Below are 16,681 nucleotides of genomic sequence, written 5' to 3'. Positions count from 1 at the left end.
ATAAATAATATATGATATCACTTATATGTGGAATCTAAAACAGTAACAGAAATGAACTTATTTACAAAACAGAAACTGACTCACATACATATACATACTAGTATCAGGGATAAACTAAAAACACCTGGCTTGGTTGATACATTCCTTTGCTGTGCAAACTATTTTAAGTTTAATCATTTGCTTATTTTATGCTTTTGTTTCCATTAGTCTAGTTGATGGATCTCAAAAAAATATATTGCTGAAATTTATGTCAAACAGTGTTTGATGTTTTTCTCTAGGAGTTTTATAGTATCCTGCCTTACATTTAAAAGCTTAATCCATTTTGAGTTAACTTTTGTGTATGGTGTTAGAGAATGTTCTAGTTTTATTCTCTTGCTAGTAGCTGTCCAGCTTTCCCAGCACCACTTATTAAAGAGACTATTTTCTCTGTCATATATCCTTGCCTCCCTTGTCATAGAGTCATTGACCAAAACTGTTGGAATTTACTTCTGGGCTCTGTATTCTGTTCCATTGATCGATTGTCTGTTTCTGTGTCAGTATCATACTCTTTTGATGACTGTGGCTTTGGAGTATAGTCTGAAGTTAGGGAGCTCAAATCCTCCAGCTCTGTTTTTCTTTCTCAAGATTATTTTGGTACATTGAGGTCTTTTGTATCTCTTGACATGAATTTTAAGATCATTTGTTCCAGTTTTGTAAAAAATGTCATTGGCATTTTGACAGGGATTGCTTGAAATCTGTAGATTGCCTGGCATAGTACAGTCATTTTGACAGTATTGATTTTTCCAACTAAAGAGCATGATATATTTTTCTATCTATTTCAGTTTCTTTCATCAGTGTTTTTCATCAGTTTTCTGAGTGTGGGCCTTTTACCTCCTTAGGCACATTTATTCCTAGGTATTTTATTCTTTGTGATGCAATCATAAATAGGATTACTTCTTTAAATTCTCTTTCTGGTATTTTACTGTTAGTGTAGAGAAATGTAACAGATTTATGTATATTAACTTTGTATAACTTTATCAAATTCATTGATGAGCTCTAGTAGTTTTCTAGTGGCCTCTTCAGAATTTTCTATGTATAGTACCATATCATCTGCAGACAGTAAAAGTTTTACTTCTTTTTCAATTTGGATTCCTTTTATTTCTTTTTCTTATATGACTGTTGTGGCCAGAACTTCCAAAAATGTAAAAGTGGTGAGAGCGAACATCTTTGTCTTGTCTTGACCTTAAAGGAAATACTTTCATATTTTCACTATTGAGTATGATGTATGATGTTAGATCTCAGGTTTTCATAAGTGGCTTTTATCATGTTGAGGTATGTCCCCTCTTTGCTAATCTACTGAACAGGAAGAGATATTTTCAGATGATATGACCAATAAGGAGTTAATATCCAACATATATAAACATCTCATAAAGCTCAACATCAAAAATATTAGCAACTTCATAAAAATGGATGATCAACAAGCACATGAAAAGATGCTCAGTATTGCTAATCAACAAGGAAATGCAAATCAAAGCCACAAGAAGATATCACCTCACAGAGGTCAAAATAGCTATCATTAAAAAGAAAACAAAATATAAAAGTTGTGAGCATGCAGGGAAAAGGGATCCCTCCTACACTGTTAGTGGGAAAATATTGATAAATTGGTGCAGCCACTCTGTAGGTAAACTGGTACAGCAGTAGCCAATTTTGAGGTTTCTCAAAAAACTAAAGAGTTACCATAGGACCTAGGAATTCCACTCCTGGGTATACATCAGAAAGAAACAAAAAGACTAATACAAAAAGATTCATGAAGCCCAAAGTTCCTAGGAGCATTATTTATAATTGCCAAGGAATGGAAGCAACCTAAGCGTCCAACAACAGATGAATGGATAAAGAAGATGTGTTTTATGTAGACAATAGAACACTACTCAGTCATAAAAACAATGTGGTTTAGAGTTGCCTATATTTCAGCAAGCTTATTTTATCTTTTTGATAATAATGAATTTAAAGGACTAATTCCATAGAATTTTTCCTTTCTGACAAATACACAAATCAACTCATAGCGAAAATTCACTCAAAGATCAGAAATACTTGTATTCTGAATATTTCTAAATGAAAATTATCCATCACTTATTCTTGTTTAAATAGAAAAAAATATTGCATGCTTTTAATTTAATGAAGATGATAATTTACCACTAAAATACTTTTATATAGATAAGCAAACCCCATTACCTTATAAATATCCAAAAATCCACATTGGTGGTCGAATCTTGTGTACAGTTCATTCAGCATGCTGATGACTTGCATGGGGGTACACTGGGCACATATGGCCGTGAAGCCAACAATGTCTGAAAACAGCATGGTGACATCATCAAACTTTCTGGCCTGCACTTGCTGCCCTTGCCACAATTGCTGGGCTACATCACCAGGGAAAATGGAGTATAGAAGATCCACTGTTTTCTTTTTCTCTTCTTCCAGGGCCTGGTGAGTTCTTTCTAAAGTTGCTTTTAATTTATCCATCCTCTTCTTCAGCCCATCTTGGGCCTTTGCCTGCTCACCAACCAAGATGACATCTCGAGTAGCATCATGGATAGGGATGTCTGAGAGATGTAGCCCTCGTCCCATAAGTTCATCCAACTTGTCCACACATGGAGAACCCAAGAATAAAATGGAATTTGATTCCGAGACATGGATCATTTGTCCTTTAACTTCCATCACCTGCAAAATTAACATGGAATTTTAGTCAGCACACTTCACATAGTAGGTTCACAAAAATTAACTTATTATCAGATGGAGAAGAAGAATAAGAAATTAGCCTTACAGACTTTCTCTGTATAGGCAAATCTAACTATGATTTGGGGCCAATGTAATTTATGATTCTAAATAGAAATATTTGTTATTGTTTCCCACTTGGCCACTTTCTTAAGAGAATGATCAAATGGAAAAGAGATCAATGAGAATTGAAACAGAAAAACATTTTCATTCAAAATGAAATTTTACCCAGGTACATCATGAAACTGGTTCACCAACCAGTTCAAAAACTTTCAACCTGCTTAGTAATAATAAAATTTGGATAATTCCACCTGTCAAAATACTAGATTTAATTGTCATTAAAATAAAACTCAGAAAATAAGTCCAGGAGACTAGATGAATACAAATAATTGTTTAGTCATATGTAAGTCATTTTTTTTATCTGTTGCAGTCCTATGAAAGTATATTGATTCTTGCATTGACTAGATTAGTTGACAATTCATTTGGCCTTAAAAATAAAAATTTAAGCTAGATTTCATTAATAAGTATTAGCAGAAAATGCCTACCAGTTAACTAGCATATTCAATATAAGCTAAAAGAAGCCCCCTCCCCCAAGTCAGGATAGTATTAAAGAAACCCAGCTAGTAAGATAAAAAATCTGAATATATAGTAATTTAAATCTATCCCTCCTTTCTGTGCTTTTTGGAGAATTTAGAGAATTGATGTTTAATGAAAAACTTCATGAACACTGGCTCATGCTATCTTAGCTTAATGCCCTAAGGAACCCTCAGAGGGGATGAACATCAGCAAGAAAGGAAGTCTTAGGCTATATTTATCCAAATATACTTACTTGGGTTAAGATAGGATATTTCAGCTCACCTCAAGAGGAAGCTTGTTGTCATTACCTGAAGAGAGTGCTATGTGCTAAATTGTGTCAGTTGTGTCTGACTCTTTGTGACCACATGGACTGTAGCCTGCCAGGTTCCTCTGTCCTCTGTCCTGGAGTGGGTTGCCATTTCCTCCTCCAGGGGATCTTCCAGACCCAGGGATCAAACTGATGTCTCTTTTGTCTCCTGCACTGGCAGGTAGGTTCTTTACCACTAGCGCCACATGGGAAGCCCTGAAGAGGACTGCCTACAAATTGACCAACTGAGATTGTGTATCAGTTTTATCTATGTCATTTTCTGCAACTACATGGAATGTGCTCAATAAATTCATTTTCTTTTGACCTTCATAGCATGAAGTAGTTAGGTTAGTTGATGAAATTGCAGGCATAGAACAAAAATGGGGTAAAACTACAGAGATTTTGACTTCTAAGCCTGCAAATATTTTACTTTGTTCCACCTGCACCATTTACCAAGATCTAGTCTATACAAGGAAAAAACGAATCCTTGCTTCATGTTATAAGTTGTATGCAACAAAATATTCACTTTTTATACAAAGTCTGCTTATGTTCAGTATTTCATCATTTTATACATAATTTATTCATTGAAGTGTTTATTGAGTGTTTTCTATTTATCAATACTGCCCTGGCTGATAACCATGAAAAGATAATACAAGGTTCCCCTTTTAAAAGATATCACACTATGGAATCGAGAGACACAACTATAGAGCCCATAGAATAGAATGAAGAAACACTTCAATTCCCTATTTAAGATAGGCTATCAAAAGACTGCAGGCTATGGTTTGAATACAAAGAAAGCAATTGTCCTGAAAAGTATTTCCAGATTATTTCATATATGCTGGGTATGCTTTTTTTTGGGGGGGGGGCGTTGTTAATGATACATACTCGTTAGACTATTAGAAGTGTAATAAAGAAGATACACAAAATGTGCAACCTCATAGCTTGAAAATTACTACAATCATTTTTTTCTTAAGATTTAAGGTAAAAGCAAACCTCTGATACCCATATAGTTAGACCTCCATCTGGTCTCTTTCTTCTCACATTTCTTTCTAATTATTTTCTTTTTCTTCTACATCTTGTTTTTTCTCCCTTCTTCCCTTTGCTCTTTGGACTTACTCTTTTGTTTTCTTTTTCAACATCCTGTCTTCATTTACTCTTTATCTCTCCTGCTTGCCTGGCTTTCTTTGTCATCATTGGTTACTTCATTTCCTTGTTGGTTCTTCATTTTTGTTTCTCTTTTTTTCCCTATGTATTAACCTTCACATTTCCTATTATAAATTGACCTTTTTCTTTTCTGCCTTGCTTCTACCTCTTTTTATTTAAAATATGAATCAGTATATGTATATAGGTATAAATAATATTACATATTACTTGCTATATGTAAAAAATATGTTTTTCTTTAACTTACAAAGAAGCAAAATGGAATATATTATATTTCATCTCAAAAAAACCCATAAATATATTCCCAATTTATATATGGCATAGTTCATTTTTTTGAAATTTATGACAGAATAAAATAATTTTATTTTTATTTTATTAATGAAAATAAATTTCTGACAGAATGAAATAATTAAAATAAAATATTTAATACTTGGATCACATGTTTTTTTCTTTTAACAATGCCATAGAAAGTTTAAGAAAATATTAAGTATAAGAACTTTACTCAGGACTATAGATGGAGTTGAGGTTAAGACAGTTATGGTCTCTGCCCTCCTGGAGCTTATATTCTAACAGAGGGGATGATATATATAAATATATATATATATATATATATATATATATATATATTTTTTTAAGAAATAGGTTATGGAGAGCTGTGGAACAATTAAATACTTATTTTATTTTTATTATTTATTTATTTACTTTAATTTGCTTTACAATACTGTATTGATTTTGCCATACATTGACATGAATCAGCCACGGGTGTACATGAGTTACCAATCCTGAACCCTCCTCCCCCCTCCCACCCCATATCATCTCTCTGGATCATCCCTGTGCCCCTTATTTAAAAAATACTTATGAGTCATCTCTTAAGAGGCAGAGGTTTCCAAGTACATCCCCATATACATGCACTAGCAAAAGGAACAAACAAATTAAAATAAGGCAAACAAACAAAAAGTGAAACCTTGATCTGAACCCCCAACAGGAGCAGAGAGAAACCAGGTTGTCCTGAGAGTCATGTGGAAAAAACACTTTTATTGGAATTCTGAGACTTGGAACATTTGTAAGATTAGAGAGCCTGGTCAGAGATTCTTGACTTGAAGACCCATCCTCAGAGAGAATTAAAGAGGTCTTTAGTCAACTGGCACCTAAAATTTCCTCATCTTAGGCTCTCAAGACTCTCAATATGATTAAGCTCAAGCAATGAACAAAAGCAAATAATGAACATAAGATTTAGATGACAAAAACTGAGTGATGGGAATGTCAACCTCAGAATATACAGCAGCTATTTATTTATAAGTAAAGATACAATTACAGAGAAAGATTAATGACAGAAATGATATGGACCTAACAGAAGCAGAAGATATTAAGAAGAGGTGACAAGAATACACAGAAGAACTATCCATAAAAATCTTAATGACCCAGATAATCACAATGGTGTGATCACTCAGCTAGAGCCAGACATCCTGGAATGCGAAGTCAAGTGGGCCTTCGGAAGCATCACTACAAACAAAGCTAGTGGAGGTGATGGAATTCCAGTTGAGCTATTTCAAATCATAAAAGATGATGGTGTGAAAGTGCTTCACTAAATATCCCAGCAAATTTGGAAAACTCAGCAGTGGCCACAGGACTGGAAAAGGTCAGTTTTCATTCCAATCCCAAAGAAAGGCAATGAATGCCAAAGAATACTCAAACTACTGCACAATTGCACTCATTTCACATGCTAGCAAAGTAATGCTCAAAATTCTCCAAGCCAAGCTTCAGTACATGAACCGTGAATTTCCGGATGTTCAAGGTGGATTTAGAAGAGGCAGAGGAACCAGAGATTCAATTGCCAAGATCTGCTGGGTTATTGAAAAAGCCAGAGAGCTCCAGAAAAACATCTTTTTCTGTTTTATTGACTATGCTAAAGCCTTTGACTGTGTGGATCACAACAAACTGGAAAATTCTTCAAGAGATGTTAATATCAGACCACCTTACCTGCCTCCTGAGAAATCTGTATGCAGGTCAGGAAGCAACAGTCAGAACTGGACATGGAACAAGGGACTGATTCCAAATTGGGAAGGACTAAGTCAAGGCTATATATTGTCACTCTGCTTATTTAACTTCTATGCGGAGTATATCATGCAAAATGCCAGGCTGATGAAGTACAAGCTGAAATCAAGATTGCTGGGAGAAATATCAATAACCTCAGATATGTAGATGACACCACCCTTATGGCAGGAAGCAAAGAGGAACTAAAGAGCCTATTGATGCAAGTGAAAGAGGACGGTAAAAAGTTGACTTAAAATTCAACATTCAAAAAACAAAGATCATGGCATCTGGTCCCATCACTTCATGTCAAATAGATGGGGAAACCATGGAAACAGTGACAGACTTTATTTTATTGGTCTCCAAAATCACTGCAGATTGTGACTGCAGCCATGAAATTAAAAGACGCTCATTCCTTTTAAATTAAAAGCAAAGTTATGACAAACCTAGACAACATATTAAAAAGAAGAGACATTACTTTGCTGAGAAAGGTCCATATAGTCAAAGCTATGGTTTTTCCAGCAGTCATGTATGGATGTGAGAGTTGGGCCATAAAGAAGGCTGAGTGCCAAAGAATTGATGCTTTTGAATTATGGTATTGAGAAGATTCCTGATAGTCCCTTGGACAACAAAGAGATCAAACCACTCAATCCTAAAGGAAATCAGCCCTAAATATTTATTGGAAAGACTGATGCTGAAGTTCCAATACTTTGGCCAGTTGATGCGAAAAGCTGACTCATTAGAAAAGACTCTGATGCTGAGAAAGATTGAAGGCAGGAGGAGAAGGGGGCAACAGAGGATGAGCTGGTTGAATGGCATCACCGACTGGATACACATGAGTTTGAGCAAGCTCTGGGAGTTGGCGATGGATTGGGAAGCCTGGCAAGCTGCAGTCCATGGGGTTGCAGAGTTGAACATGATTGAGTGACTGAACTGAACTGAACAGAGAAAGATTAGCACCAAGAGACTATAAGGAAGGAGTAGGCAGTTAAAAATTTAGAACAGGTCATAATGTAAATGATAGTAGTATTTAACTCAAATAATTGTAGTGAAATAATTACACACAGGCCTGTTTACCATGTTGAGTGTGATATCTGCCACAAATGAGCCTTTGATAAATATTAGGTGACCTTACTGTGGGTTTTGAAACTAATTCAATCCTCCTAAACCAGAATCCCTTGTTGCTGAACTCAGAAACTGATTTTTTTTTTTAAATAAGGAGTACATATGATCCTGAAATTTCACTAGACAGGAATTAGTGTCTCAAATGTCATCTTACACAGTCTAATTGTAAATGAAGTATAAATAAAGTAAATAAGGAATGGAAAGGAAAGACAGATTGCATGGAATCTGACCTTGAACCAGACCTCTTGATATACACAGCCACAGTGTAGACTGTCAGAAAGAATATTTTGGATAAAACAAAGAGTGAAATATGAAGTTCAGAGATGACTTAAAGCTCGGACAGGAACAAGACCATCAAATTCCCTATGAATATATCAATCAAAGGTAAATCACAAAACTGTTTCAACAAATGTTATAGGCAGTTTTGTTTTAACAAGTTTATAAATGACTTTCCTTCATATCTGTGGAAACATTCAAGATGTAAAAGGACACATTACATTTTTTCATTGGCATGGTACTACATTTTATGAGAGGAATTATGTAATTTTGTTATCCAATTTAGGTATTTGAGTCTCCCATAAATGCTTGCCAAAGGTCTGCTTGACAAATCCTATTTGTAACCCAATAATATCTCTTAACTGTCCCTTAGTTGGTACAACACATAGCATTTTCAAAATTCTTCCACAGACATTGCTGCATTTTGTCTTCTTGGCAGTGTAAGCGGCACACAAAGTTGTTATAATTGAGGTAGCTAAGACCAGGGAAGGTTGAGTGAGTTGCCAGAGATCACACAGTTGAGTTAGAGAGCCTTGAACTGCCTGACCCAGTGTTCTTTTCATACATAGTGTGAAGAGCTGAAAGGAGTGAGAGCTTTGAAACTAAAGATGTTCAGAGTTTAAAGCCTAGTTTCACCACTTGCTCACTGAGTCACCATAGGTGGATCACATGGCCTCTCAGAGGTCTAGTAGCATCATCTGTAGTGATGTAATGTAATGATGGAATAAAGGTAATTTTATAGAACAGCATTAGGATAAAGTATAAATGAAATAATATATATAAAAGTTTAGCCTAATACCCACATAAGCATTCACTCAGTTTCTCTCAGTTATTATTGTTACTGTTATTAATCATTATGATATAAGATAATGATCATTTGGTTGGTGCCAGAGAGATATTACAAATAGGAAATAATAATAATGCAATTATGTTAGAGAAATCATAGTTATACTTTATGAAGCTATATTACATAGGCATGGTTTACAAATTATTTTCAGTAACAGTTGAAAGCTATAAACAACTTTCATGTTTATAAATGCATTTCTACTTAAATGATTTATGATCTATCAGTTAAGAAAAAAGTTTCACAAACCATTCAAAATGCTACAATAATTAAAATATCATAATGAAGGTTGACTTTGAGCTGGCAAAATGTCTCAGACATGCATTATCAGAATTTGTCTTGCAAACTTCCCCATGAACATGAACAATATATAAGAATTCCTTGTCAAGACAATAGCATTTAGCTGAAGAAACAAGCCCTGGAGGCTGCCTATTATAGTGAAAACATGTAATAGCTACTGGAATATGGCAAGGGAAGTATTCCAAGATGAGTAAAGGAAAATTCAAATCTCCAGAGAGAAAGAAGAGTATAGCATATTTGGGGCATTTATGAAGGACCAGTATGATTACACAGAGAAGGCAATGGCACCCCACTCCAGTACTCTTGCCTAGAAAATCCCCACGGGTGGAGGAGCCTGGGAGGCTTCAGTCCATGGGGTCACTAAGAGTCAGACACGACTGAACGACTTCACTTTCACTTTTCACTTTCATGCATTGGAGAAGGAAATGGCAACCCAAACTCCAGTATTCTTGCCTGGAGAATCCCAGGGACGGCAGAGACTGGTGGGTGGAGGCTGCCATCTATGGGGTCGCACAGAGTCGGACAAGACAGAGGCGACTTAGCAGCAGCAGCAGCAATATGATTACAACAGAAAGCAAAGGGGGAATGACCAGGGTCTAGTGAGGTCAAGGCCATACAAATAAGTTATGATAATTGGAATATGAACCTACTCCTCATAATTCTCCAGTCCTCTCTACTCTTTCCTCTATTACCATGAGAGCTACATGTCAAAGATGCAGGAAGCAGAAGATGGAGCCTGGGTTCCAAAGTCTCTTTTGCAACAAGACTGCTCAGAAGACACCTAACCTGCCCCAGATCTATGATGTGAGCAAGAAATAAAGTTTTACATAGTTAATGGACTGGGATTTGAAGATTCTTAGAGCAGTTAGCATTATTAATCTTGACTAATATACCAGGTCCTGGTAAAAGTTCAGTTTCAATTCTTCTATATCAGACTTAAGAATCTCTGCACTGTTATATAATGTTTGCTTGAATGTTTTCCTGCTCTTCATAAATAAATGGCATGACCAACTGACTCCACACTTTAAAAATGGAAATAGTAATTAAATCTACCTAATAATATTGTTATTAAAATACACATTGATAAATGTTTGCAAAGTACTCAAAATAGTCAACAATATATAATAAACAAGTATATGTTTAATTAAAACTGCCTGGCTTGTAGTTGTTATAAGTAGTTTTAGAACTTTATAATTCATCATCTACTATTGTCCTACAGACAATTTAAGCTTTGAGTACAATGAATACAGGCTGTATTTGTTTTCTAGGGCTACTGTAATAAATTAACATAGAATGAGTGGTTTGAACAACAGAGGTTTATTGTCTTAGCTCTGGAAACTAGAAGCCCAAGATCCAAGTGTTGGTGGGGCCAGGGCCTTCCCTCTCCTAGCTTTTGGCTGTGGCAGCATAAGCATAACATTCACATGGTGCTCTCTCTATGTACATGTCTGTCTCTGTGAACAAATTTTCACATTTTATAAGGACATTAGTCAGAAAGTGCCCAAGGTGGTAGAGTATAAAGACCCTGGTTCATCTCCTCTCATGAGCACACCAAAATCACTATTATCTTCAAAACAATCATCAGTTAAAATGATTGGAAGCTGTGAGAAAAAAATCTTTTAAAACTAAAGACATAAAGAAAGAACCACAATGAGATGAATAGGAGGGGTGGACTTGAGATATAATCAAATGCCATACCCCAAGGTGGGTGACACACAAGTTGGAGAATGATTATATTCACAGATTCTCTCACATGAATGAAAGTTCTGAGCCCCACATCAGACACCCTTGGGCAATAGGTCCTGCATCAGGAGGATGATTCTCAAGAGCATTTGGCTTTGAATTCCAGTGGAGTTTAATTTTGAGAGTCCCAAAGGACTGGGAGAAATAGAGACTTCACTCTTATAAGATATATACAAAATTTCATGCACACTGGGACTTTGGGCCAAAGCAATAATTTAATAGAAGCCTGGGCTAGATAGAGCTTCTGGACTTGGAATGTCTCCCAGAGAAACGGTGGGGGAGGCTATGGCTCATACAGGGGACATTAGACACTGGTGGAAACCATATTTGGGAACATGCTACCACAAAACACTACTACTGGTGGCTACCATTGTGACTCATTAGGGCTCCAACCTAGCTGCGCTTAAAACCCAGTTGCCCTGTAGGCAACTGCTGGGTTTCCTCAGATCAAACAACTAACTGGCCAGGGACACAGTCCCACTCATCAACAAAAAGGTTCCTAAAGACTTCCTGACCCCATAGCTACCTCTAGACATGCCCCTAGATATGGCCCTGACCACCAGGGGATCAAGACCAAGTCCCACCCACCAGTGGGCAGGCACTGGCACTTCCCTCCTAGAATCCTGTATTAGCCACTAGACCAGTCTCACTAACCAAAGAGCAGTTATAGGATGCAACAAAACTATGATCTCACAACCTAGAAACCAGCCCACTCACAGCAGGACAGACCCAACCCTGGGACCAGCTAGATATGGGCCCAGTGCACTAGCAGGCCAATGCAAGCTTCGGAACACCATGTAGCAAATACCAAACTGTCAGGAACCATCACTCACCACCACCACCAATCTAAAATGAGCTCTGTGATCCCTGACTCCAGAGACCAGCTCTGCCTGCCAGTAGTCCAACATAAGCCCCAGGACCTGGTTTTGCCTGACAGTGGATGAGCAACAACTAAAGAATCTTCAAGACCCTGACTCAGCCCAACAGGGAGTCAGCACCAGCCCTGGGGCTCCACAGGGTTCTACAGACAGTCACTTCATGGCCAGGCCCCATTAAACAGCATCCAGCAGCATTCATACAAGGCTGGACCTGGCAACCCACCTGGCTAGGAGCAAATGAAGACTACTAGACCCCCACATATTTAGCCTGCCACAACAAAAGGACCCACAGCCCTCTCAAGGGGAATCCCTAGAGCATATAACCTGGTGACAGGAAGGATGTGCACTGTTGGGAAATATAGGACGTTCCCTACTGAAGGCTTGTTTGCAAGGTTGAGAAATGTACCACATACATAAATATACAAATGGCAACTTATTAACAACAAAAACAACAACAACAAAGCAGAAGAGTGCATATCAGATGAAGGAACAAGATCAAATCCCTGAAGAAAAACTAACTGAAGTCAAGAGAGACAACCTATCTGAGAAAGTGTTCAGAGTAATGATCATAAAGATGATCAAAGAACTTGGGAAAAGAATGGATGCACACAGTGAGAAGTTAGAAGATTCAACAAAGAGTTAGGAAAATAAAGAAAAATAAAATAGAAGGAATCAAAATTAGACTAAATATACAGAGGAGCAGCTCAGTGAGTGGAAGAAAAGTAGTGAAATCACTGCTGCTGAAAAGAAAAAGAACAAAAGAGTATGAAAAGAAATGAGAGCAATTTAAGAGACCTCCAGGACAACATCTAGCCCACATTCACATTATAGGGGTCCCAGAGTTCAGCACCAGCAAACAAGCTTTAGAACAAATTAAATACAAAAATTTCCAGGTGAAAAAGTCCATAAATAGAGACAAGAAAATGAGAGATGAAAAAGCTCACTGGTAAAGGAAAACATACAGTAAAGACAGGATATCATCCACACACAAAACGAGTAGAGAATGAAAAAAGACAAAAGTATAAAATCATGTATAGCCACAATAAGTAGTTAAAGAAAGAAAGAAAGAAAGAAAGAAAGTGAAGTCGCTCAGTTGTATCTGTCTCTTCGTGATCCTGTAGACTGTAGCCCACCAGGCTCCTCCGTCCATGGGATTCTCCAGGCAAGAATACTAGCGTGGGTTACCATTTCCTTCTCTAGGGGATCTTCCAGACCCAGGGATCGAACCCAGGTCTCCTGCATTGCAGGCAGACACTTTAACCTCTGATCCACCAGGGGCATATTCAAAATAATTGTGTGTAAAATATAATTTTAAATTATCTAAACTATCTCAAAAACAGTAATTGTAAGGGGAGGACAATATGAATGCAAGGTTTATAAAATGCATTTGAAATTAAGAGAACAGTAACTTAATCATGTTTATATATAGATTGTTATACAAAGACCTCATTTCAGCTGCAAACCAAAACTGTATAATAGATATACCTTCAAAAAAAAAAAAAAATCCAAACCTGACAGTATAGATAGTCAACAAATCAGAAGAGAAAAGAACAAAAGAAGAAAAGGGGGGGGGGAACCCCTACAAAAACAAACCCAAAAATATTAACAAAATGACAATAAGAACATACACGTTGATAGTTACCTTAAAGGTAAGCCAACTAAATGCTCCAACCAAAAGACAGTGAATGGCTGAATGGATTTTAAAAAAAAATGACCTGCATATATGCTGCCTTGAAGAGAGTCACTTTAGATTTAGAGGCACATACAAACTGAAAGTGAGGGGATGGATGGAGAAAGGTATTCCATGCAAACGGAAACCTATAAAAGCCAAGACAGCAATACGTATACCAGACAAAATAAACGTTAAAATAAAGACTATTACAAGAGACAATGAATGACACTATCTAACGACCCAGGAATCAATCCATGAAGAAGATATAATAATTGTAAAATGCATCCAAATACAGAACCTAAATATGTAAGGCAAACATTACCACACAAGAAAGAAAAAACTGAGAGTAACACGATAATAGTAGGGGACCATAACAGTCCACTTTCCAATTTGGGGTATCATCTTCAGTTTCTTTCATCAGTGTTTCATAGTTTTCAGAGTACAGGTCTTTCACTTCCTTAGTGAAGTTTATTCCTTTATGTAATTTTAAACAGGATTTTTTTTTTTACTTTTTCTTTCTGATTGATCATTATTAGTATATAGAAATGCAACAGATTCCTGTATATAATCTTGTATCCTGCAACTTTGCAGAATTCACTTATTAGTTCTAATAATTTTGAGATGGAATTTTAGGGTTTTCATATGAAGTATTATCTGAAATAGTAACAATTTTATCTCTTGTCTTTGCATTTGGATACCTTATATTTTGTCTTCCTGTCTGATTGCTGTGGCTAGGAATTCCAATACTACATTAAATAGAAGGGCCAAGAATGGCCATCCTTGACTTCTTCCTGGCCCACAAATGGGAGGTAGGCAATCCACAAATGGCAGAATTACAAATGCAGAGGTTCTGCCCAAGGAGCAAGGTTTCTGAGTCCCAGACCAGGAGTCTCACACTGGAAAGATGAGGCCTGAGAAAGTTTGGCTTTGAAAGTGAGTGGCACTTACTTTCAGGAGCACCAGAGGACTATGGGAAACAGATGCTCCACTCTTAAAGGACACACACAAAATCTCACACACTCTGGGACCTAGGGTAGAAGCAGTAATTTAACGACAGCCAGGACCATATCCACCTGCTCATCTTGGACAGTGTCCCAGAGAGTCAGGAGGTGACTGGTCCTTATACCCTAGGGACATAGACACTGGTGGTAGCCAGTTTTGGGAGCTTGTTTACCATAAAGTCACTCGTGCTGGAAACCACCATTTTGGAAGCATCCCTCTAGCTTATCCCTGGAGCCTAGATCTGCCCATCAACATGTCTGCCCCAATAAATGGGATACCTTAGGCCAAGCAGCTGCCTGACAGGGAAACAGCACCGTTCAACAGCAGGTCAGCTATGTGAAGACCCCTGAGCCTACAGCTTCCTTGAGACACAGCCTTGTTCACCAGAGGGCCTAGGATACAGTCCTGCACCCCAAGACGCTGGGAATAGGTCGAGGACCCCAGGGCCCTGCAGGCAGAGACTCCACACATCCATCTCTAGGCACCAGCCCAAGAACCCTAAGAGCCCTGGTCTTGCCCAGCAGCAGTCTAACATATCAACTCCGGAATGCCCAGGGGCCTGCAACCAGAGGTCTCCAGGATCTAGTTACCTGCAACAGAGAGCCAGGACTAGCCTAAGAACATAGCCTCATCCACCAGTGGGCTGGCACCAGCCTTGAGACTACTTGGGTCATGACCCCACCAACTAATAGATCAATACCAAGTCTGGGACATCTAAAGAACCTCAGGTAGCCACCCAGGGACCCTGTTTCACATGCCAGTGGACTGGCACAAACTTCAGGAAACCACAGAAACCACAGCCAGCTGTGTCAGGAACCAGCCCCACCTACAAGAGAGCTGATATCAGCTTTGCAACTTTCAGGGCCCTGCAGACAGAAACCAAGTGATATGGATCTACAAACCAGTGATACAGCACTACACCCAAGATCCCTTGGGACTTATCCTTGATCACAACCAGGCCAACAATAGCCCTAGAATATGACTCCCATTCCAGGTCATGGCCCAACCCATCAGCAGGCCAGTACCAGATCTGACACCTTGGACCTTTCAGCCAAAGGCCCCAAGATTCAGCACGACTCACCAGTGAACTGACATGAGCTTTGGGACAACCCAGAAACTGTAGCAATCTGTGTCAAGAGCCAAAATTCCCACCAGCAGCCTGACAGTAGATCCAGGACTCCAGGCACCACAGCCAACCACTGCAGAATCAGATCCAGTAGCCAGTGGCTAGCCCTAGTCCCAGGACTATTCAGGAAGATACAGTCATCCACCTTGTGAACTGGCCCCTCCTACCACTGTCTAGCTCTCTACACACAGGCAGGAGCTGGAAACCTACCAGAGCAAAGATCAGGAACACCTATCCTTCCACCCATGGTAGTCAGCCTGACACAGTAGAAGGACTCATGTAGCCTACGTGGGAACTGTAGGGCACTCCTAAAGCATATAGCCCTCATGACCAGAGAATAGCGTGCTACTAAGACACACAGGAAATCTTCTACAAGCCACTTCTCCAAGGAAGTGATGTTGTAAGAAATGTAACCAACATATCAAATATATAAATATAAAACAGCAAATTAGTCAAAATAAGGTAACAGGTAAATATGTTCCCAATGAAGGAAAAAGATAAAACCCCAGAAGAAGAACTAACTGAAGTGAAGATAAGTGATCTACCCTGTAAAGAGTCTAAGGTAATAAACATCAAGATGTTCAAAGAACTCAGGAGAAGATTGAATAAAATGAGAAAAATTTTAACAGAAAGTTAGAAAACAAAGGAAAAACCGAAGATGAAAAATACAGTAATTGAAGTTTTAAAAAAATAACTAGAAGAGAAATAGCCCAGTGAAACAAAGTAAGGTAAATCACCAAAGTTAAATAGAAAAAATAAAAATAGAATTTAAAAAATGAGGACAGTTTAAGAAACCTCTAAGACAATGCCAAATGTACTAACATTATAAGGGTCCCAGAAGAAGAGAGAAAGGGGAAAAAAATATATTTGAAGACATAATAGCTGAAAA

General features: G+C 37.8%; 1 protein-coding gene across 1 annotated transcript in view; it reads right to left on the bottom strand.

Moving 5' to 3' along the window:
• The window catches only part of GUCY1A2 (guanylate cyclase 1 soluble subunit alpha 2), a 445,219-nt gene that overhangs the window by 191,715 nt on the left and 236,823 nt on the right, over positions 1-16,681 (bottom strand). Inside the window, exon 5 of the mRNA XM_052653027.1 lies at positions 2,212-2,697. Within this exon, the coding sequence (XP_052508987.1) occupies positions 2,212-2,697 (486 nt within the window). The remainder of the gene's footprint in view (positions 1-2,211; positions 2,698-16,681) is intronic.

Source organism: Budorcas taxicolor, chromosome 15 (assembly GCF_023091745.1).
Source record: "Budorcas taxicolor isolate Tak-1 chromosome 15, Takin1.1, whole genome shotgun sequence".
In the NCBI taxonomy this organism is placed as follows: domain Eukaryota; kingdom Metazoa; phylum Chordata; class Mammalia; order Artiodactyla; family Bovidae; genus Budorcas; species Budorcas taxicolor.
Note: the sequence above shows the minus strand (reverse complement) of the source record. Positions and strands in the feature narration are given on the sequence as shown.